The sequence below is a fragment of the Oncorhynchus gorbuscha genome, linkage group LG14 (assembly GCF_021184085.1).
Source record: "Oncorhynchus gorbuscha isolate QuinsamMale2020 ecotype Even-year linkage group LG14, OgorEven_v1.0, whole genome shotgun sequence".
Classification (NCBI taxonomy): domain Eukaryota; kingdom Metazoa; phylum Chordata; class Actinopteri; order Salmoniformes; family Salmonidae; genus Oncorhynchus; species Oncorhynchus gorbuscha.
The window spans coordinates 65812634-65835808 of NC_060186.1; the positions used below are offsets into that span (position 1 = coordinate 65812634).

The 23175-nt window shown below is 45.3% G+C and overlaps 1 protein-coding gene across 2 annotated transcripts in view; it reads right to left on the bottom strand.

Annotated features, from left to right (window-relative positions):
• Nucleotides 1-23175, bottom strand: part of LOC123995702 (MAM domain-containing glycosylphosphatidylinositol anchor protein 2-like) — a 423303-nt gene that overhangs the window by 153943 nt on the left and 246185 nt on the right. Inside the window, exon 9 of one of the 2 annotated variants that reach the window (XM_046299372.1) lies at nt 12090-12383. In XM_046299372.1, the coding sequence (XP_046155328.1) occupies nt 12090-12383 (294 nt within the window). Of the gene's footprint in view, nt 1-12089; nt 12411-23175 lie in introns of both variants that reach the window. The other variant, XM_046299371.1, reaches the window with a different exon arrangement.

Below are 23175 nucleotides of genomic sequence, written 5' to 3' on the forward strand. Positions count from 1 at the left end.
GTATAAGGTGCTTTAGTGACAAAAAGGATGGCACTGTGATAAACTGCATCCAGTTTGCTGAGTAGAGTGTTGGAAGCAATTTTTTAGATGACATCGCTGAAGTCGAGGATCGGTAGGATAGTCAGTTTTACTAGGGTAAGTTTGGCGGCGTGAGTGAAGGAGGCTTTGTTGCGGAATAGAAAGCCGACTCTTGATTTGATTTTCGATTGGAGATGTTTGATATGAGTCTGGAAGGAGAGTTTGCAGTCTAGCCAGATACCTAGGTAATTATAGGTGTCCACATATTCAAGGTCGGAACCATCCAGGGTGGTGATGCTAGTCGGGCATGGGGGTGCAGGCAGCGATCGGTTGAAAAGCATGCATTTGGTTTTACTAGCATTTAAGAGCAGTTGGAGGCCACGGAAGGAGTGTTGTATGGCATTGAAGCTCGTTTGCAGGTTAGATAGCACAGTGTCCAATGACGGGCCGAAAGTATATAGAATGGTGTCGTCTGCGTAAAGGTGGATCAGGGAATCGCCCGCAGCAAGAGCAACATCATTGATATATACAGAGAAAAGAGTCGGCCTGAGAATTGAACCCTGTGGCACCCCCATAGAGACTGCCAGAGGACCGGACAGCATGCCCTCCGATTTGACACACTGAACTCTGTCTGCAAAGTAATTGGTGAACCAGGCAAGGCAGTCATCCGAAAAACCGAGGCTACTGAGTCTGCCGATAAGAATATGGTGATTGACAGAGTCAAAAGCATTGGCAAGGTCGATGAAGACGGCTGCACAGTACTGTCTTTTATCGATGGCGGTTATGATATCGTTTAGTACCTTGAGTGTGGCTGAGGTGTACCCGTGACCGGCTCGGAAACCAGATTGCACAGCGGAGAAGGTACGGTGGGATTCGAGATGGTCAGTGACCTGTTTGTTGACTTGGCTTTCGAAGACCTTAGATAGGCAGGGCAGAATGGATATAGGTCTGTAGCAGTTTGGGTCCAGGGTGTCTCCCCCCTTTGAAGAGGGGGATGACTGCGGCAGCTTTCCAATCCTTGGGGATCTCAGACGATATGAAAGAGAGGTTGAACAGGCTGGTAATAGGGGTTGCGACAATGGCGGCGGTTAGTTTCAGAAATAGAGGGTCCAGATTGTCAAGCCCAGCTGATTTATACGGGTCCAGGTTTTGCAGCTCTTTCAGAACATCTGCTATCTGGATTTGGGTAAAGGAGAACCTGGAGAGGCTTGGGCGAGGAGCTACGGGGGGGGGGGGGGGGAGCTGTTGGCCGAGGTAGGAGTAGCCAGGCGGAAGGCATGCCCGGCCGTTGAGAAATGCTTGTTGAAGTTTTCGATAATCATGAATTTAACGGTGGTGACCGTGTTACCTAGCCTCAGTGCAGTGGGCAGCTGGGAGGAGGTGCTCTTGTTCTCCATGGACTTCACAGTGTCCCAGAACTTTTTGGAGTTGGAGCTACAGGATGCAAACTTCTGCTTGAAGAAGCTGGCATTAGCTTTCCTGACTGACTGCGTGTATTGGTTCCTGACTTCCCTGAACAGTTGCATATCGCGGGGACTATTCGATGCTATTGCAGTCCGCCACAGGATGTTTTTGTGCTGGTCGAGGGCAGTCAGGTCTGGAGTGAACCAAGGGCTGTATCTGTTCTTAGTTCTGCATTTTTTGAACGGAGCATGCTTATCTAAAATGGTGAGGAAGTTACTCTTAAAGAATGACCAGGCATCCTCTACTGACGGGATGAGTTCGATGTCCTTCCAGGATACCCGGGCCAGGTCGATTAGAAAGGCCTGCTCACAGAAGTGTTTTAGGGAGCGTTTGACAGTGATGAGGGGTGGTCCTTTGACTGCGGCACCGTAGTGGATACAGGCAATGAGGCAGTGGTCGCTGAGATCCTGGTTGAAGACAAGTGTATTTGGAGGGCCAGTTGGTCAGGATGCCGTCTATGAGGGTGCCCTTGCTTACAGAGTTAGGGTTGTACCTGGTGGGTTCCTTGATGATTTGTGTGAGATTGAGGGCATCTAGCTTAGATTGTAGGACTGCCGGGGTGTTAAGCATATCCCAGTTTAGGTCACCTAACAGAACAAACAGTGCAACAGTGAGAGACTTATTTCTGGAGAGAGTAATTTTCAAAATTAGTAGTTCGAACTGTTTGGGTATGGACCTGGAAAGTATGACATTACTTTGCAGGCTATCTCTGCAGTAGACTGCAACTCCTCCCAGAGGAAGATGTGAGCCAGGATTCAGACACGGCAAGGACATCAGGGTTAGCAGAGTGTGCTAAAGCAGTGAGTAAAACAAACTTAGGGAGGAGGCTTCTGATGTTGACATGCATGAAACCAAGGCTTTTTCGATCACAGAAGTCAACAAATGAGGGTGCCTGGGGACATGCAGGGCCTGGGTTTACCTCCACATCACCCGCGGAACAGAGAAGGAGTAGTATGAGGGTGCGGCTAAGGGCTATCAAAACTGGTCGCCTAGAGCGTTGGGGACAGAGAATAAGAGGAGCAGGTTTCTGGGCATGGTAGAATATATTCAGGGCATGATGCGCAGACAGGGGTATGGTGGGGTGCGGGTACAGCGGAGGTAAGCCCAGGCACTGGGTGATGATGAGAAGGTTGTATCTCTGGACATGCTGGTTGTAATGGGTGAGGTCACCGCATATGTGGGAGGTGGGACAAAGGGGGTATCAGGGGTATGATGAGTGGGACTAGGGGCTCCATTGTGAACTAAAACAATGATAACTAACCTGAGCAACAGTATACAAGGCATATTGACATTGGAGAGAGACATACAGCGAGGCATACAGTAATCACAGGTGTTGAATTGGGAAAGCTAGCTAAAACAGTAGGTGACAACAGCTAATCAGCTAGCACAGCAACAGCAGGTAAAATGGTGTTGACGAGGCAACGGGGCCGACAGATAAAACAAACAAGCAGATTGAGGTACCGTGATTAATGGACAGTCCAGCGTGCATCAGCTATGTAGCCAAGTGATCAGTGTCCAGGGGGCAGCGGTGGATGGGGCAGGGGAGCTGGACAGGCGAGTGTTATCCAGGTTAAAAAACTAACAATGACTAAATAGCTTGTAGCTAGTTAGCTGGTTAGCTTCTGGAGGTTCTTGAGTGAGTTCTGGGCTAAACAAGCTAGCAGTTAGCAGGCCGAATTAGCAAGCAAGGAGATAGCAAGGGCTAGAGAGTTAGCCTTTGGGGGACGTCGCGATGGGGTGAGTCTGTTTATTCCTCTTCATGCGGTGACATCGATAGACCGGTCGTGGGTCTGGGTATTGTAGCCCAGGAGTATGCTACGGTGGTAGCACAGGGGCTCTGGCCGGGCTAGCTTCAAGCTAAGTGGGTGGAAGCGCTAGCCAGGAGTAATCAAACAGGGTTGCGGTTTAGCTCGATAGCTAGTTGTGAAGATCCAGCTGAAAAATGTTCCGTTTGCGGTGGGAATCCGGGGATAAAAAAATAAATAGGTCCGTTATGCTCTGGTTAGCGTCGCGTTGTTCGAACTGGCGAGAGTTTTCCGAGCTAAAGGTTAGCTGATGACCGGTTAGCTGAAGACCGCTAGCACCGCTAGCATAGCTGGTGGTTAGCTGGCTAGCTTCAGTTGAGGGCTTCCGGTTCCGAAGTAAATATAAATACTTTAGGAAAAAGTAGCTACATTGGGTGAGGCGGGTTGCAGGAGAGTATTTGGAAGCTTAGGTTTAGCAAAATGTTTTTAAAGAATGCGAAGAAAAATATGTCAAATGAAAAAGAGACGATATATACAGGTATATACAGGGGACACGATACGACAGGACGGCTTACTGCTACGCCATCTTGGAAATAATGGTGTTCCAAAAAAGGTCCAGTTGCCAGGACCACAAATACAAATTCCATGTAGACATGGTTGCCCTAGAGCACACAAAAAACTATACATACCTCGGCCTAAACATCAGTGTCACAGGTAACTTCCACAAAGCTGTCAACGATATGAGAGACAAGGCAAGAAGGGCATTCTGTGCCATCAAAAGGAACATCAAATTTGACATACCAATTAGGATCTGGCTAAAAATACTTTTATGCAGAATTCTCCAAAAATATCCTCATGGTACAATGTAAAACACCAAATAATGCATGCAGAGCAGAATTAGGCTGATACCCACTAATTATCAAAATCCAGAAAGGAGCCGTTAAATTCTACAACCACCTAAAAGGAAGCGATTCCCAAACCTTCCATAACAAAGCTATCATCTACAGAGAGATGAACCTAGAGAAGAGTCCCCTAAGCAAACTGGTCCTGGGGCTCTGTTCACAAACACAAACAGACCCACAGAGCCCCAGGACAGCAACACAATTAGATGCAACTGAATCATGAGAAAACAAAGAGATAATTACTTGGCACATTGGAAAGAATAAAAAAATAAACAGAGCAAACTAGAATACTATTTGGCCCTAAACAGAGAGTACACAGTGGCAGAATACCTGACCACTGTGAATGACCCAAACTTAAGGAAAGCTTTGACTATGTACTCTGCTCTCATCCTTCTAGACCTATCGGCTGCCTTCGATACTGTGAACCATCAGATACTCCTCTCCACCCTCTCCGAGTTGGGCATCTCCGGCGTGGCCCACGCTTGGATTGCGTCCTACCTGACAGGTCGCTCCTACCAGGTGGCGTGGCGAGAATCTGTCTCCTCACCATGCGCTCTCACCACTGGTGTCCCCCAGGGCTCTGTTCTAGGCCCTCTCCTATTCTCGCTATACACCAAGTCACTTGGCTCTGTCATAACCTCACATGGTCTCTCCTATCATTGCTATGCAGACGACACACAATTCATCTTCTCCTTTCCCCCTTCTGATGACCAGGTGGCGAATCGCATCTCTGCATGTCTGGCAGGCATATCAGTGTGGATGACGGATCACCACCTCAAGCTGAACTTCGGCAAGACGGAGCTGCTCTTCCTCCCGGGAAGGACTGCCCGTTCCATGATCTCGCCATCACGGTTGACAACTCCATTGTGTCCTCCTCCCAGAGCGCTAAGAACCTTGGCGTGATCCTGGACAACACCCTGTCGTTCTCAACTAACATCAAGGCGGTGGCCCGTTCCTGTAGGTTCATGCTCTACAACATCCGCAGAGTACGACCCTGCCTCACACAGGAAGCGGCACAGGTCCTAATCCAGGCACTTGTCATCTCCCGTCTGGATTACTGCAACTCGCTGTTGGCTGGGCTCCCTGCCTGTGCCATTAAACCCCTACAACTCATCCAGAACGCCGCAGCCCGTCTGGTGTTCAACCTTCCCAAGTTCTCTCACGTCACCCCGCTCCTCCGCTCTCTCCACTGGCTTCCAGTTGAAGCTCGCATCCGCTACAAGACCATGGTGCTTGCCTACGGAGCTGTGAGGGGAACGGCACCTCAGTACCTCCAGGCTCTGATCAGGCCCTACACCCAAATAAGGGCACTGCGTTCATCCACCTCTGGCCTGCTCGCCTCCCTACCACTGAGGAAGTACAGTTCCCGCTCAGCCCAGTCAAAACTGTTCGCTGCTCTGGCTCCCCAATGGTGGAACAAACTCCCTCACGACGCCAGGACAGCGGAGTCAATCACCACCTTCCGGAGACACCTGAAACCCCACCTCTTTAAGGAATACCTAGGATAGGATAAAGTAATCCTTCTCACCCCCCCCTTAAAATATGTAGATGCACTATTGTAAAGTGGCTGTTCCACTGGATGTCATAAGGTGAATGCACCAATTTGTAAGTCGCTCTGGATAAGAGCGTCTGCTAAATGACTTAAATGTAAATGTAAATGTACAGACTCAGTGAGCATAGCCTTGCTATTGAGAAGGGCCGCCACAAAATGAGATGGAAACTGAGCTGCACTTCCTAACCTCCTGCCAAATGTATGACCATATTAGAGAGACATATTTCCTCCAGATTACACAGATCCACAAAGAATTCGAAAACGAACCCGATTTTGATAAACTCCCATATCTACTGGGTGAAATACCACAGTGTGCCATCACAGCAGCAATATTTGTGACCTCTTGCCACAAGAAAAGGGCAACCAGTGAAGAACAAACACCATTGTAAATACAACCCATATTTATGTTTATTTATTTTCCCTTTTGGACGGAGGGATATTTTGCACTGAGGGCCTATTTCATTTGTTTCTTATGATGTAACTGGGGCAACATTATATACAGAGACCTGTTTCCCATGTTAAATGAATGAAATAGGCCCTCAGTGAAAAATATCCCTCTGCCCTGAAGGTCCAATCTTCACTCCGAGCCAAAAGTAAAACTAGAAACAACAACATGTGTGGCCAGGTAGCACATTTGGTTACTTGGAGTTTTGGGAACTTACGTTTTTTATTTCCCATTGGTTCAGGGAACGAAGCTATAACTTTCCTGACCGTTAAATTTGAACATTTTCTACACGTTTTTGTCTATTCTGGGAATGTACATTTTTAGGCTATAGAGAGGTTCAGAGAAAAATGTTCTATGGTTCCCTGAATAGTTTTATTTTAACTGTCTGAGAACGGATATTATAGGTTATTTCAAGGTAATTAAATAACATTTTGAGAACATGTTTCAATGCATCTTTTAATAACACTGCTAGCTTAGTTTGGGTTATCTGATGTTAAGCATTAGTCGGGTCCTCTCCTTGTTTGGACGGCGCTCGGAGGTCGGCGTCACCGGTCTTCTAGCCATCATCAATCCACTTTTCATTTTCCATGTGTTTTGTCTTGTTTTTCCTCACACCTGGTTTCAATTCCCTCAATCATTTGTTGTGTATTTAACCCCCATGTCTTTGTGTGAGATTGTTTATTGTAAGTGCTAGTTCATGTGTTGATTGGTGCACAATGGGTTTTTGTACCCAAATGTCTTGTTATTTTTATGCTGTGGGTTTTGCTATTAAACTGCTCCGGCTAATACCATGTTCTGCTCTCCTGCGTCTGACTTCCCTGCCACCGATTACGCACCCCTTACACTGTAGGATTTTCATTTTCAGATGATTATTTTCAGTTACTGGCACAGGCCATTTGAATGTATGGAATGTTTCCATGGGTGTGGCTCATGTTATAATAAGGAGGGATGATGGATTCATTCAGAGGAGAATGGCACAATTTACCAACTTATTAGCTAGATGAGTTTGTGTTCCATGGTGAACATTTTTCTTTAAAAAATTGCTTTCGAGATAGTTCATTGAGATTTGTTTGAATATATGAAACCTTTTAAGTGACTGTATGTTGTTTTCAGTTTGTCTGAGGAGGATAGCCATTTAACATCAAGGACGGAGGACATTTTATATTTTTTCATGTCCTCTTAAAAGGGACAAAATAAATAAAAAATCTGTAATATGGGCAAATTCTATGAGGATCGTTTCATCTTTGTTTTATCTGCATATTTTCCTGATGAGGAGAAGAAGCCTGGCAAGCCTTCTCTTCTGCAAGCATAAGCAAGAATGCCTAACAGATATTTTCATTAATGTGATTGATTGCGGAGGGTTGCTAATAAGCTTCTGGACAGCCCTTTGAGTTAGAGCCCCCTTGTTGTCTTGTTTGCTTTTATTCCAGATCTAATTGTGCTGCTTTAGACAAACGATGTGCAGAACAGTAGTCGTCTCACCGCTGCCGCCGCATGATGCAAAGGCAGGCTGGGTCATTACGACCTGTTGCTGGTCGTGGGAGTGACTGATCTTCTCTGGTAACGAACTGTCTGTTCAAGCAGTTGGCATACAGTTCGGACACTCATCGGTACAACACAAGACACGCAGAGGTCTCTTCACAGTCCCCAGGTCCAGAAGAGAGCCTGGGAAACGCACAGTATTAAATTGAGCAATGGCTACATGGAACTCTCCACCACCCCAAGGAAAGCCAAGCTAGGAATTAAATAAAAAAACAGATAAAAGAACACCTTACTGCACAATGGGGACTGTGAAGAGACACATCCATTTTATATATATATTGTATTGTCATTTGCACTGTACTATGCATTTGACCTAGATATTGTGTGTATGTACTGATATGTAGGCTGTGTGTGACATTATAAAATGTATTTCAGTCCTTGACTAATAATGTTCCCTACTATGTATTATGTCATGTTTCATGTGGATCCCAGGAAGAGTTAGCTGTTGCTTCTGCAGTGGCTAATGGGAATTCTAATAAATACTAAATACCAAAGAATATTTTTATTTTATTTTACCTTTATTTAACCAGGCAAGTCAGTTAAGAACACATTCTTATTTTAGAGGGAAGAGGAGCTGCATCCATTCTTTTCCTCTGATGCCTTTTATAAAGTGGGATCCTATCGAACCACCTAGACAGAAGTCAGTCAATGTGTGTCAATTGTCCTGGTGTCCCACGGGGAGACATGTTTCTTTGTAGCCCTGCACTAACACACCTGCTTCAAAAAGTATCTCAATATACTGTGTAATATTCAGTATAATGCTCTGCTAATCATTTGCTTCCTCCCACAACATTGCATTTGAGATGTTGTGTGAGGCACAACGTTCCCATGTTCACCTAATATATTTACACCCTCATTGTCTCCATACATCCATGCATGTGAGCTGCCCATCTGTGAGAGGCCTGAGGAGCTAAGGTGTTGTTGGAGAGAGTGAGCTGAGGTGAATGATCTTCTTAGCGGCGTCGAGCCCAGCCGCGAACCTTTGATATGCGCTGCCTGTCATCTGCATTATAATAACAATAAATTCTGAGAGAAAGCTAACACGGTTTAGTCCTCAAAGCACATCAAAACGTCATACATTTTCCTCACAGAGCCCACTCATTAATTACTTAACACAGATGCATAACAAAATACACATAACAAAATATTTAAAAAGAACTGGGGTTACTTAAGTTCCTTCTCCATTATAATTCTATTCTAGTCGTTTTGTGATTGATTATTTGTGATTGTTTGCTTCATAACTGTTCTATAACTGGTTCATACTGTACTGTAAAGTCCAAATAAACACCTACTGTAGAGACAGGTTCCTGGATACAGATGAAGCCTGGTATTGGACTATGAAGCCCTTTCAATGGAGAATCTCCTGTTTGTGATCATCTAGTATGTGAGTATTTTATTGGCTTAGAGAGAATAAATATGGCAGTTTTGATTGAACATTCAAGGGCTAAAGTAACTAACAAACTAACTGGGTCATGTGAGAAAACAATGGGGATTCCAGCCATGAAAACTCTAAAGCAGCAATAACAATAGACCAATCTGAATGTATGGCACACAGACACAGAATCAACCCTTTCCATAAGTTTCCATTATTTCCTATAATCACTTGCCAGACAAACTGGTTGCATTCACCTGGCTCCATGCATGGATTGCTTTAAATTCCCTCTTTCCCTCATTCTGTTCTCTCCTGAAAAACATCCATACCTGTGAATGAGTGACACCGCTTTGAATCCCCGTCTATGATTTTAAATATTCCATTCAAATGCACATAAATGAATTCAAAATAAATACCAGCAGGAATAAATTAGCCTTTTTCTAATTAGGCGTTAAGCTATCTTTGAATGTCACATCTTAAGGAGGAGTGGGGTTTCAATGGAAGACAGTACAGTACTGTACCGGAGCTGGGGGTCTGTTCTGAAGCCTGCTGAGAGTGTTTGTGTATGTGCGTAAGTGTGTGTGAGTGTGTGTATGCGTATGCGTATATAACCCACTCCTCAGCCTCCTCTCAGCTTCACACACACAGGCCCTAGTCATGGATCATGTTAGTGCCTTTGTGTCCCTGTTAGCTGGTAGCTAGGCTATCCATCCCTCAGCTATAGCGCTGGTCATGCTCCTCTTTAAGAGGCTGAGAGGAGTGAAGGGGGTTTTGCCTCTATGTCTGAGAGACCTGACAGATATAGAGGATGGGACCAAAGTAGGCTGGTGGAATGATCTATAGGAGGAGACCATCATTGTAATATCTGAATTGAACATGTGGTTTCCATATGTTTGATGTGTTTGAAACCACACTCCAGCCATTAAGATGAGTCCGTCCTCCCCAGTTAAGGTGTTAACAACCTCCTGTGGATGGGACTCTTCTAAGGAACAGTGGATAGGTGTGTTGAGAGGAAGAGACATGTGGAGTGGATAGAGAGAAAGTGCACTCGTAGAAAGAAAGGTGCTGGAACCTAAAAGGGTTACCGGCTGTACCCATAGGAGTACTCTTTGAAGAACAATTTTTTGGTTCCCGATAGAACCCTTTTGGGTTCCATGTAGAACCCGTTCCACAGACGGTTCTACATGAAACCCAAAGGGGTTTTGGAGGCGAAAGAAACGCACACCTGTTTAGGCGAGGTGCTGGCTAGTGGAGTAGAACACCTGTTTAGGCGAGGTGCTGGCTAGTGGAGTAGAACACCTGTTTAGGCGAGGTGCTGGCTAGTAGAGTAGAACACCTGTTTAGGCGAGGTGCTGGCTAGTGGAGTAGAACACCTGTTTAGGCGAGGTGCTGGCTAGTGGAGTAGAACACCTGTTTAGGCGAGGTGCTGGCTAGTGGAGTAGAACACCTGGTTAGGCGAGGTGCTGGCTAGTGGAGTAGAACACCTGTTTAGGCGAGGTGCTGGCTAGTGGAGTAGAACACCTGTTTAGGCGAGGTGCTGGCTAGTGGAGTAGAAGACTTGACAAAAGGAGAGCAGTACAGTCTTGTATCTATGATCGTATGTTTTCCAATCATGTTTTTTACATGTTGTATTTATATCTGCCACATCCGTCCATGATTACAGACACCTGTGTAGGTCCTTTGACACTATATAAACTAGTGACCCGCATAGTTTGTCATTATTATAACGAGAGTCGGTAAGCAAGTTAAGGGAGCGAATATATTTAATAAATAAACGAACACAACAAGAACCACGAACAGCGCACCAACATGACACAGATACAGAAACAACGACGACTAGGGAAGACACCAAAGAGTGTGACATATAAAAGGCAGGTAATCAAGGAGGTGATGGAGTCCAGGTGAGTGTCATTATGCGCATATGCGCGTAACGCTGGTGACAGGTGTGTGCCATAACGAGCAGCCTGGTGACCTAGAGGCCGGAGAGGGAGCACATATGACAATTATACCCTGATGAAGACAGCTTGTCTGTCAAAACGTTGGTTATTAAGATATTCAATTATTGCATCTGAGCTCCTAGAGCGTGCAGCTCTCCTTTTCTTACCCACCTGGAACCAAAAAGGGTTTTCCTATGGTGACAGCCGATAACCCTTTTGGAAGCTTTTTTTCTATCAATGTGGGAAAGATTAGATCCATTGAGGCTGATGTTCGGTTACACACATGCTGTAGGTGTGCACAAGCAAATAGACATTGAGTGTGGTCTTGTCTGAATGAGGCAAAGACATAGACCTGCCACATAAACAGTCACAGGTATGTCATTCAAATCAAAATCAAATCAAATTGTATTAGTCACATGCCCCGAGTACAACAGGTGTAGACTTTACAGTGAAATGCTTACTTACGAGCCCCTAACCAACAATGCAGTTTCAAAAAAATACAAATAAGAAATAAAAGTAACAAGTAATTAAAGAGCAGCACTAAAATAATTATAGCGAGACTATGTACTATATACAGGGGGGTACCGGTACAGAGTCAATGTGCAGGGGCACTTTTTAGTTGCGGTAATATGTACATGTAGGTAGAGTTATTAAAGTGACTGTGCATAGATGATAACAGAGAGGAGCAGCGGCATAGACGTGGGGGGGAGCAATGCAAATAGTCTGGATCCTTATGGCTTGGGGGTGGAAGCTGTTTAGAAGCCTCTTGGAACTAGACTTGGAGCTCCGGTACTGCTTGCCGTGTGGTAGCAGAGAGAACAGTCTATGACTAGGGTCAAACAAAGACCTTTCTTATGAAACTCATAATTCTATTCTTGTTCTGAGAAATGAAGGCTAGTTTCTTGGCAATTTCTCGCATGGAATAGCCTTCATTTCTCAGAACAAGAATAGACTGACAAATTTCGGGAAGAAAGTCCTTTGTTTTGAGCCTGTAATCGAACCCAGAAATGCTGAACCCAGAAATGCACCCCTAAACTAACACACACAGGCACGCTCCACACAACTCCACCCACACAAACCCCACCCCACACTCAAACCAACCCTCTACTCACATTGTACGATGAGCTCCACCACAGCTTCCCTGGGCTTCACGTTGAATCCGTTGAACTGGCTGGTCTGGCAGCGGTAGGAGCCGGTCATCTCTCTGGACACGTTGATAATCCGCAACACCCCATCGTAGCTCTCCACCTGCAGGGTCCCGTCCGGCATGGGCGCTTCCTTATCGGCCCGAGACCACAGGATAATGGGCTTGGGCTTCCCTGAAACCAGACACTCGAGCTCCACCGTGTCACCCTCCCGGACCACCAGGGGGCTCTTACCCCGCGGCACTGTCAGGTTGGGAGGAACTAAGAAAGAGAAAAACAGAGGAGGGACTGATATGGGGCTCTAGAAAGTCGGCTGGCGGGGTAAGGGGGAATGGTCGACAGAGGGAGAGGTGGAGGGATGGGGAAGCGAATGAGCATCCATGTTGCGATGGATTTGATGGAGTTTGAGTTGAGTGCAGCTCTGTTGAGTATTCGGTCACATACACACAATGATAGTATGAGTTGAGCTGAGTATCAGCAAGATACGCTGCTGGTATGGAGAACCATGCCACGGAGAAAGTTGGAGCGATGGCTGTTAGCTTGGATCAAAGTAGCTGTCATGTTTTGTCATATATTGTCTTGTCCTTGTGCTTTCCCTTCTGTTCGTTTCCCCCTGCTGGTCTTATTAGGTTCGTTCCCTTTTTCTATCCCTCTCTCTCCCCCTCCCTCTCTCTCTTCTCTCTATCGTTCCGTTCCTGCTCCCAGCTGTTCCTCATTCTCCTAACTCACTCATTTACTCTTTTCACACCTGTCCCCTATTTTGCCCTCTGATTAGAGTCCCTATTTCTCCCCTTGTTTTCCGCTTCTGTCCTTGTCGGATCCTTGTATGATGTTGGCTGTTCTGTGTCCTTGTCTCACCCTGTCGTGTTTTGTCTCCTTCAGATGCTGCGTGTGAGCAGGTGTCTAAGTCTGCTACGGTCGGTGCCTTCCCGAAGCAACCTGCAGTCAATGGTCGAGTCTCCAGTCTGTCCTCGTTACTACGAGTGGATTTAAGTTTTTTCCTGTTTTGTTTTCTACTTGATTTTTCCAGGATTATTACTTTTGTCATTTACTGGAATAAAGACTCTGTTTTCGTTAAGTCGCTTTTGGGTCCTCATTCACCAGCATAACAGTAGCTAGAGAATAGTATGAAAAGTCACCAAGCATGGTGACCAACAGGGAAAGGGTTAAACGTAAGTTAGTGTTGTCACAATACCAGGCTAAGTGGGGAGCTAACATGATGCAGTCCAGACTCCCAGCGCAGGCTAAGTGGGGAGCTAACATGATGCAGTCCAGACTCCCAGTACAGGCTAAGTGGGGAGCTAACATGATGCAGCCCAGTCTCCCAGTACAGGCTAAGTGGGGAGCTAACATGATACAGTCCAGACTCCCAGTACAGGCTAAGTGGGGAGCTAACATGATGCAGTCCAGACTCCCAGAGCAGGCTAAGTGGGGAGCTAACATGATGCAGCCCAGACTCCCAGTGCAGGCTATGTGGGGAGCTAACATGATGCAGCCCAGACTCCCAGCACAGGCTAAGTGGGGAACTAACATGATACAGTCCAGACTCCCAGTACAGGCTAAGTGGGGAGCTAACATGATGCAGTCCAGACTCCCAATACAGGCTAAGTGGGGAGCTAACATGATGCAGTCCAGACTCCCAGCGCAGGCTATGTGGGGAGCTAACATGATGCAGCCCAGACTCCCAGCGCAGGCTAAGTGGGGAGCTAACATGATGCAGCCCAGACTCCCAGCGCAGGCTAAGTGGGGAACACATACAAATTTCAATTTGTAAGTCGCTCTGGATAAGAGCGTCTGCTAAATGACTTAAATGTAAATGTAAATGATCAACTAAGAGCGTTGGAGCGCGAAGCTAAACTTCTTTGCTGTTTTGGCTACCACGTTTTAAGAATGTGAAGCGTAACACTTGCACATGCGCAGATACTGTGTGTGACTGAAGGAATGTGGCTTGGGCCCGAAAACCCTCACAAACTTTTACTGATGCACAATTGAGAGCATCCTGTCGGGCTGTATCACCGCCTGATATGGCAACTGCACCGCCCACAACCGCAGGACTCTCCAGAGGGTGGTGTGATCTGTGTGTGTGTGTGTGTGTGTGTGTGTGTGTGTGTGTGTGTGTGTGTGTGTGTGTGTGTGTGTGTGTGTGTGTGTGTGTGTGTGTGTGTGTGTGTGTGTGTGTGTGTGTGTGTGTGTGCGAGCGGTGTGTGTGCTTGTGTGAGTTGGTGTGTGTGCTTGCGTGTGCTTGTGTGTGTGTGTGTGTGTGTTCTTGGGCTGAGGATAAAATATATTGTCACTGGCAGATTGGATCAAAAACCAGCCACTCATCGGGGTAATGTAGTGGGCTGGACACAGTAAACTTGTTTAATGAGCAAACCTGGCTATAAAATCAGTGTGTGTGTGTGTGTCTAAATCCAAAGAAAAATGTGGAGCTCTGTTGCAAATAAACAATGCAATCACTGCAAACCAGTCATGAAATCACCCTAAAACAAACCCCAGTGAAAAAGACATCATAGCAAAGCTCAAGCTACTGACTTTAATTCAAACATCAATGGACTCAAATGATGTTGAAACTCATCCCAGTCAACTGAAGCAATACTGAAAAACCACATCCAATACGTATATGATGATGGTGATGAAATAACATGCAATCTGACCAAAGAAAATGAAATCACTTTCCATCTGACTCCTAATACGATGATGGTCTGTGTTTCACTATGTTGCTTAGACAGAACAGTAGTGAATGGTAGAATGAATACGGTCCTTAACTAGTAAAACAAGAAACAGTGAGATAGATGGCCACTAGGTACATGACTGGAACAGTGAGATAGATGGCCACTAGGTACATGACTGGAACAGTGAGATAGATGGCCACTAGGTACATGACTGCAACAGTCAGATGGTCACTAGGTACATTACTGCAACAGTGAGCTAGATGGTCACTTTATACATTACTGCAATAGTCAGATGGACACTAGGTACATTACTGCAACAGTCAGATGGTCACTAGGTACATTACTGCAACAGTGAGATAGATGGTCACTAGGTACATTACTGCAAAAGTGAGAGAGATGGTCACTAGGCAGATTACTGAAACAGTGAGATAGATGGCCACTAGGTATATTACTGTAACAGTGAGATAGATGGTCACTAGGTACATGACTGAAACAGTGAGATAGATGGCCACTAGGTATATTACTGCAACAGTGAGATAGATGGCCACTAGGTATATTACTGTAACAGTGAGATAGATGGTCACTAGGTATATTACTGTAACAGTGAGATAGATGGCCACTAGGTATATTACTGCAACAGTGAGGTAGATGGCCACTAGGTATATTACTGCAACAGTGAGATAGATGGCCACTAGGTATATTACTGTAACAGTGAGATAGATGGTCACTAGGTATATTACTGTAACAGTGAGATAGATGGTCACTAGGTACATGACTGAAGCAGTGAGATAGATGGCCATAGGTACATGACTGAAACAGTGAGATAGATGGCCACTAGGTATATTACTGTAACAGTGAGATAGATGGCCACTAGGTATATTACTGTAACAGTGAGATAGATGGTCACTAGGTACATGACTGAAACAGTGAGATAGATGGCCACTAGGTATATTACTGCAACATTGAGATAGATGGACACCAGGTACATTACTGCAACAGTGAGATAGATGGCCACTAGGTATATTACTGCAACAGTGAGATAGATGGCCACTAGGTACATGACTGAAACAGTGAGATAGATGGTCACTAGGTACATGACTGAAGCAGTGAGATAGATGGCCACTAGGTACATGACTGCAACAGTGAGCTAGATGGTCACTTTATACATTACTGCAATAGTCAGATGGACACTAGGTACATTACTGCAACAGTCAGATGGTCACTAGGTACATTACTGCAACAGTGAGATAGATGGTCACTAGGTACATTACTGCAAAAGTGAGAGAGATGGTCACTAGGCAGATTACTGAAACAGTGAGATAGATGGCCACTAGGTATATTACTGTAACAGTGAGATAGATGGTCACTAGGTACATGACTGAAACAGTGAGATAGATGGCCACTAGGTATATTACTGCAACAGTGAGATAGATGGCCACTAGGTATATTACTGTAACAGTGAGATAGATGGTCACTAGGTATATTACTGTAACAGTGAGATAGATGGCCACTAGGTATATTACTGCAACAGTGAGGTAGATGGCCACTAGGTATATTACTGCAACAGTGAGATAGATGGCCACTAGGTATATTACTGTAACAGTGAGATAGATGGTCACTAGGTATATTACTGTAACAGTGAGATAGATGGTCACTAGGTACATGACTGAAGCAGTGAGATAGATGGCCACTAGGTACATGACTGAAACAGTGAGATAGATGGCCACTAGGTATATTACTGTAACAGTGAGATAGATGGCCACTAGGTATATTACTGTAACAGTGAGATAGATGGTCACTAGGTACATGACTGAAACAGTGAGATAGATGGCCACTAGGTATATTACTGCAACATTGAGATAGATGGACACCAGGTACATTACTGCAACAGTGAGATAGATGGCCACTAGGTATATTACTGCAACAGTGAGATAGATGGCCACTAGGTACATGACTGAAACAGTGAGATAGATGGTCACTAGGTACATGACTGAAGCAGTGAGATAGATGGCCACTAGGTACATGACTGCAACAGTGAGCTAGATGGTCACTTTATACATTACTGCAATAGTCAGATGGACACTAGGTACATTACTGCAACAGTCAGATGGTCACTAGGTACATTACTGCAAAAGTGAGAGAGATGGTCACTAGGCAGATTACTGAAACAGTGAGATAGATGGCCACTAGGTATATTACTGTAACAGTGAGATAGATGGTCACTAGGTACATGACTGAAACAGTGAGATAGATGGCCACTAGGTATATTACTGCAACAGTGAGATAGATGGCCACTAGGTATATTACTGTAACAGTGAGATAGATGGTCACTAGGTATATTACTGTAACAGTGAGATAGATGGCCACTAGGTATATTACTGCAACAGTGAGGTAGATGGCCACTAGGTATATTACTGCAACAGTGAGATAGATGGCCACTAGGTATATTACTGTAACAGTGAGATAGATGGTCACTAGGTATATTACTGTAACAGTGAGATAGATGGTCACTAGGTACATGACTGAAACAGTGAGATAGATGGTCACTAGGTACATGACTGAAGCAGTGAGATAGATAGGTACATGACTGAAGCAGTGAGATAGATGGCCACTAGGTACATGACTGAAACAGTGAGATAGATGGCCACTAGGTATATTACTGTAACAGTGAGATAGATGGTCATGGTACATGACTGAAACAGTGAGATAGATGGCCACTAGGTATATTACTGCAACATTGAGATAGATGGACACCAGGTACATTACTGCAACAGTGAGATAGATGGCCACTAGGTATATTACTGCAACATTGAGATAGATGGACACCAGGTACATTACTGCAACAGTGAGATAGATGGTCACCAGGTACATTACTGCAACAGTGAGATAGATGGACACCAGGTACATTACTGCAACAGTGAGATAGATGGTCACTAGGTACATTACTGCAACAGTGATATAGATGGTCACTAGGTACATTACTGCAACAGTGATATAGATGGTCACTAGGTACATTACTGCAACAGTCAGATGGTCACTAAGTACATTACTGGAACAGTGATATAGATGGGTCACCAGGTACATTACTGCAACAGTGAGAGAGATGGTCACTAGGCAGATTACTGCAACAGTGAGAGAGATGGTCACTAGTTATATTACTGTAACAGTGAGATAGATGGTCACTAGGTACATTACTGCAAAAGTGAGAGAGATGGTCACTAGGTAAATTACTGTAACAGTGAGATAGATGGTCACTAGGTACATTACTGCAAAAGTGAGAGAAATGGTCACTAGGTACATTACTGGAACAGTGAGATAGATGGTCACTAGGTAAATTACTGTAACAGTGAGATAGATGGTCACTAGGTACATTACTGCAACAGTGAGATAGATGGTCACTAGGTACATTACTGCAACAGTGATATAGATGGTCACCAGGTACATTACTGCAACAGTCAGATGGTCACTAGGTACATTACTGCAACAGTGAGATAGATGGTCACTAGGTACATTACTGCAACAGTGATATAGATGGTCACCAGGTACATTACTGCAACAGTCAGATGGTCACTAGGTACATTACTGCAACAGTGATATAGATGGTCACTAGGTACATTACTGCAAAAGTGAGAGAGATGGTCACTAGGCAGATTACTGAAACAGTGAGATAGATGGCCACTAGGTATATTACTGTAACAGTGAGATAGATGGTCACTAGGTACATGACTGAAACAGTGAGATAGATGGCCACTAGGTATATTACTGCAACAGTGAGATAGATGGCCACTAGGTATATTACTGTAACAGTGAGATAGATGGTCACTAGGTATATTACTGTAACAGTGAGATAGATGGCCACTAGGTATATTACTGCAACAGTGAGGTAGATGGCCACTAGGTATATTACTGCAACAGTGAGATAGATGGCCACTAGGTATATTACTGTAACAGTGAGATAGATGGTCACTAGGTATATTACTGTAACAGTGAGATAGATGGTCACTAGGTACATGACTGAAACAGTGAGATAGATGGTCACTAGGTACATGACTGAAGCAGTGAGATAGATGGCCACTAGGTACATGACTGAAACAGTGAGATAGATGGCCACTAGGTACATGACTGAAACAGTGAGATAGATGGCCACTAGGTATATTACTGTAACAGTGAGATAGATGGTCACTAGGTACATGACTGAAACAGTGAGATAGATGGCCACTAGGTATATTACTGCAACATTGAGATAGATGGACACCAGGTACATTACTGCAACAGTGAGATAGATGGCCACTAGGTATATTACTGCAACATTGAGATAGATGGACACCAGGTACATTACTGCAACAGTGAGATAGATGGTCACCAGGTACATTACTGCAACAGTGAGATTGATGGACACCAGGTACATTACTGCAACAGTGAGATAGATGGTCACTAGGTACATTACTGCAACAGTGATATAGATGGTCACTAGGTACATTACTGCAACAGTGATATAGATGGTCACTAGGTACATTACTGCAACAGTCAGATGGTCACTAAGTACATTACTGGAACAGTGATATAGATGGGTCACCAGGTACATTACTGCAACAGTGAGAGAGATGGTCACTAGGCAGATTACTGCAACAGTGAGAGAGATGGTCACTAGTTATATTACTGTAACAGTGAGATAGATGGTCACTAGGTACATTACTGCAAAAGTGAGAGAGATGGTCACTAGGTAAATTACTGTAACAGTGAGATAGATGGTCACTAGGTACATTACTGCAAAAGTGAGAGAAATGGTCACTAGGTACATTACTGGAACAGTGAGATAGATGGTCACTAGGTAAATTACTGTAACAGTGAGATAGATGGTCACTAGGTACATTACTGCAACAGTGAGATAGATGGTCACTAGGTACATTACTGCAACAGTGATATAGATGGTCACCAGGTACATTACTGCAACAGTCAGATGGTCACTAGGTACATTACTGCAACAGTGAGATAGATGGTCACTAGGTACATTACTGCAACAGTGATATAGATGGTCACCAGGTACATTACTGCAACAGTCAGATGGTCACTAGGTACATTACTGCAACAGTGATATAGATGGTCACCAGGTACATTACTGCAACAGTGATATAGATGGTCACCAGGTACAATATTGCGTGTTATTTCTTACATTAGTACCCCAGGTCATCTTAGGTTTCATTACATACAGTCGAGAAGAACTACTGAATATAAGATCAGCGTCAACTCACCATCAGTACGACCAAGAATATGTTTTCCGCGACGCGGATCCTGTGTTCTGCCTTACAAACAGGACAACGGAATGGATCGCATGCAGCGACCCAAGGAAACGTCTCCGAAAAAGAGGGAAACGCGGCGGTGTTCTGGTCAGACTCCGAAAAAGGGCACATCGCGCACCACTTCCCAGCATTCTTCTTGCCAATGTCCAGTCTCTCGACAACAAGGTTGACGAAATCCGAGCAAGGGTGGCATTCCAGAGGGACATCAGAGACTGCAACGTTCTCTGCTTCACGGAAACATGGCTTACTGGGAAGACGCTATCCAGGGCGGTGCAGCCAACGGGTTTCTCCACGCATCGCGCCGACAGAAACATACATCTCTCTGGTAAGAAGAGTGGCGGGGGCGTATGCCTCATGACTAACGGGACATGGTGTGATGAAGGAAACATACAGGAACTCAAATCCTTCTGTTCACCTGATTTATAATTCCTCACAATCAAATGTAGACCGCATTATCTTCCAAGAGAATTCTCTTCGATTATAATCACAGCCGTATATATCCCCCCAAGCAGACACATCGATGGCTCTGAACGAACTTTATTTAACTCTTTGCAAACTGGAAACCATTTATCCGGAGGCTGCATTCATTGTAGCTGGGGATTTTAACAAAGCTAATCTGAAAACAAGACTCCCTAAATTTTATCAGCATATCGATTGCGTAACCAGGGGTGGTAAAACCTTGGATCATTGTTACTCTAACTTCCGCGACGCATATAAGGCCCTGCCCCGCCCCCCTTTCGGGAAAGCTGACCACGACTCCATTTTGCTGATCCCTGCCTACAGGCAGAAATTAAAACAAGAGGCTCCCACGCTGAGGTCTGTCCAACGCTGGTCAGACCAAGCTGACTCTACACTCCAAGACTGCTTCCATCACGTGGACTGGGACATGTTTCGTATTGCGTCAGATGGAAATATTGACGAATACGCTGATTCGGTGTGCGAGTTCATTAGAATGTGCGTCGAATATGTCGTTCCCATAGCAACGATAAAAACATTCCCAAACCAGAAACCGTGGATTGATGGCAGCATTCGCATGAAACTGAAAGCGCGAACCACTGCTTTTAATCAGGGCAAGGTGTCTGGTAACATGTCCGAATATAAACAATGCTGCTATTCCCTCCGCAAGGCTATTAAACAAGCTAAGCGTCAGTACAGAGACAAAGTGGAATCTCAATTCAATGGCTCAGACACAAGAGGCATGTGGAAGGGTCTACAGTCAATCACGGACTACAAGAAGAAACCCAGCCCAGTCACGGACCAGGATGTCTTGCTCCCAGGCAGACTAAATAACTTTTTTGCCCGCTTTGAGGACAATACAGTGCCACTGACACGGCCTGCAACGAAAACATGCGGTCTCTCCTTCACTGCAGCCGAGGTGAGTAAGACATTTAAACGTGTTAACCCTCGCAAGGCTGCAGGCCCAGACGGCATCCCCAGCCGCGCCCTCAGAGCATGCGCAGACCAGCTGGCCGGTGTGTTTACGGACATATTCAATCAATCCCTATACCAGTCTGCTGTTCCCACATGCTTCAAGAGGGCCACCATTGTTCCTGTTCCCAAGAAAGCTAAGGTAACTGAGCTAAACGACTACCGCCCGTAGCACTCACTTCCGTCATCATGAAGTGCTTTGAGAGACTAGTCAAGGACCATATCACCTCCACCCTACCTGACACCCTAGACCCACTCCAATTTGCTTACCGCCCAAATAGGTCCACAGACGATGCAATCTCAACTACACTGCACACTGCCCTAACCCACCTGGACAAGAGGAATACCTATGTGAGAATGCTGTTCATCGACTACAGCTCGGCATTCAACACCATAGTACCCTCCAAGCTCGTCATCAAGCTCGAGACCCTGGGTCTCGACCCCGCCCTGTGCAACTGGGTACTGGACTTCCTGACGGGCCGCCCCCAGGTGGTGAGGGTAGGCAATAACATCTCCTCCCCGCTGATCCTCAACACGGGGGCCCCACAAGGGTGCGTTCTGAGCCCTCTCCTGTACTCCCTGTTCACCCACGACTGCGTGGCCACGCACGCCTCCAACTCAATCATCAAGTTTGCGGACGACACAACAGTGGTAGGCTTGATTACCAACAACGACGAGACGGCCTACAGGGAGGAGGTGAGGGCCCTCGGAGTGTGGTGTCAGGAAAATAACCTCACACTCAACGTCAACAAAACTAAGGAGATGATTGTGGACTTCAGGAAACAGCAGAGGGAACACCCCCCTATCCACATCGATGGAACAGTAGTGGAGAGGGTAGCTAGTTTTATGTTCCTCGGCATACACATCACAGACAAACTGAATTGGTCCACTCACACTGATAGCGTCGTGAAGAAGGCGCAGCAGCACCTCTTCAACCTCAGGAGGCTGAAGAAATTCAGCTTGTCAGCAAAAGCACTCACAAACTTTTACAGATGCACAATCGAGAGCATCCTGGCGGGCTGTATCACCGCCTGGTACGGCAACTGCTCCGCCCTCAACCGTAAGGCTCTCCAGAGGGTAGTGAGGACTGCACAACGCATCACCGGGGGCAAACTACCTGCCCTCCAGGACACCTACACCACCCGTTGTTACAGGAAGGCCATAAAGATCATCAAGGACATCAACCACCCGAACCACTGCCTGTTCACCCCGCTATCATCCAGAAGGCGAGGTCAGTACAGGTGCATCAAAGCTGGGACCGAGAGACTAAAAAACAACTTCTATCTCAAGGCCATCAGACTGTTAAACAGCCACCACTAACATTGAGTGGCTGCTGCCAACACACTGTAATTGACACTGACCCAACTCCAGCCATTTTAATAATGGGAATTGATGGGAAATGATGTAAATATATCACTAGCCACTTTAAACAATGCTACCTTATATAATGTTACTTACCCTACATTATTCATCTCATATGCATATGTATATACTGTACTCTACATCATCGACTGCATCCTTATGTAATACATGTATCACTGGCCACTTTAACTATGCCACTTTGTTTACTTTGTCTACACACTCATCTCATATGTATATACTGTACTCGATACCATCTACTGTATGCTGCTCTGTACCATCACTCATTCATAT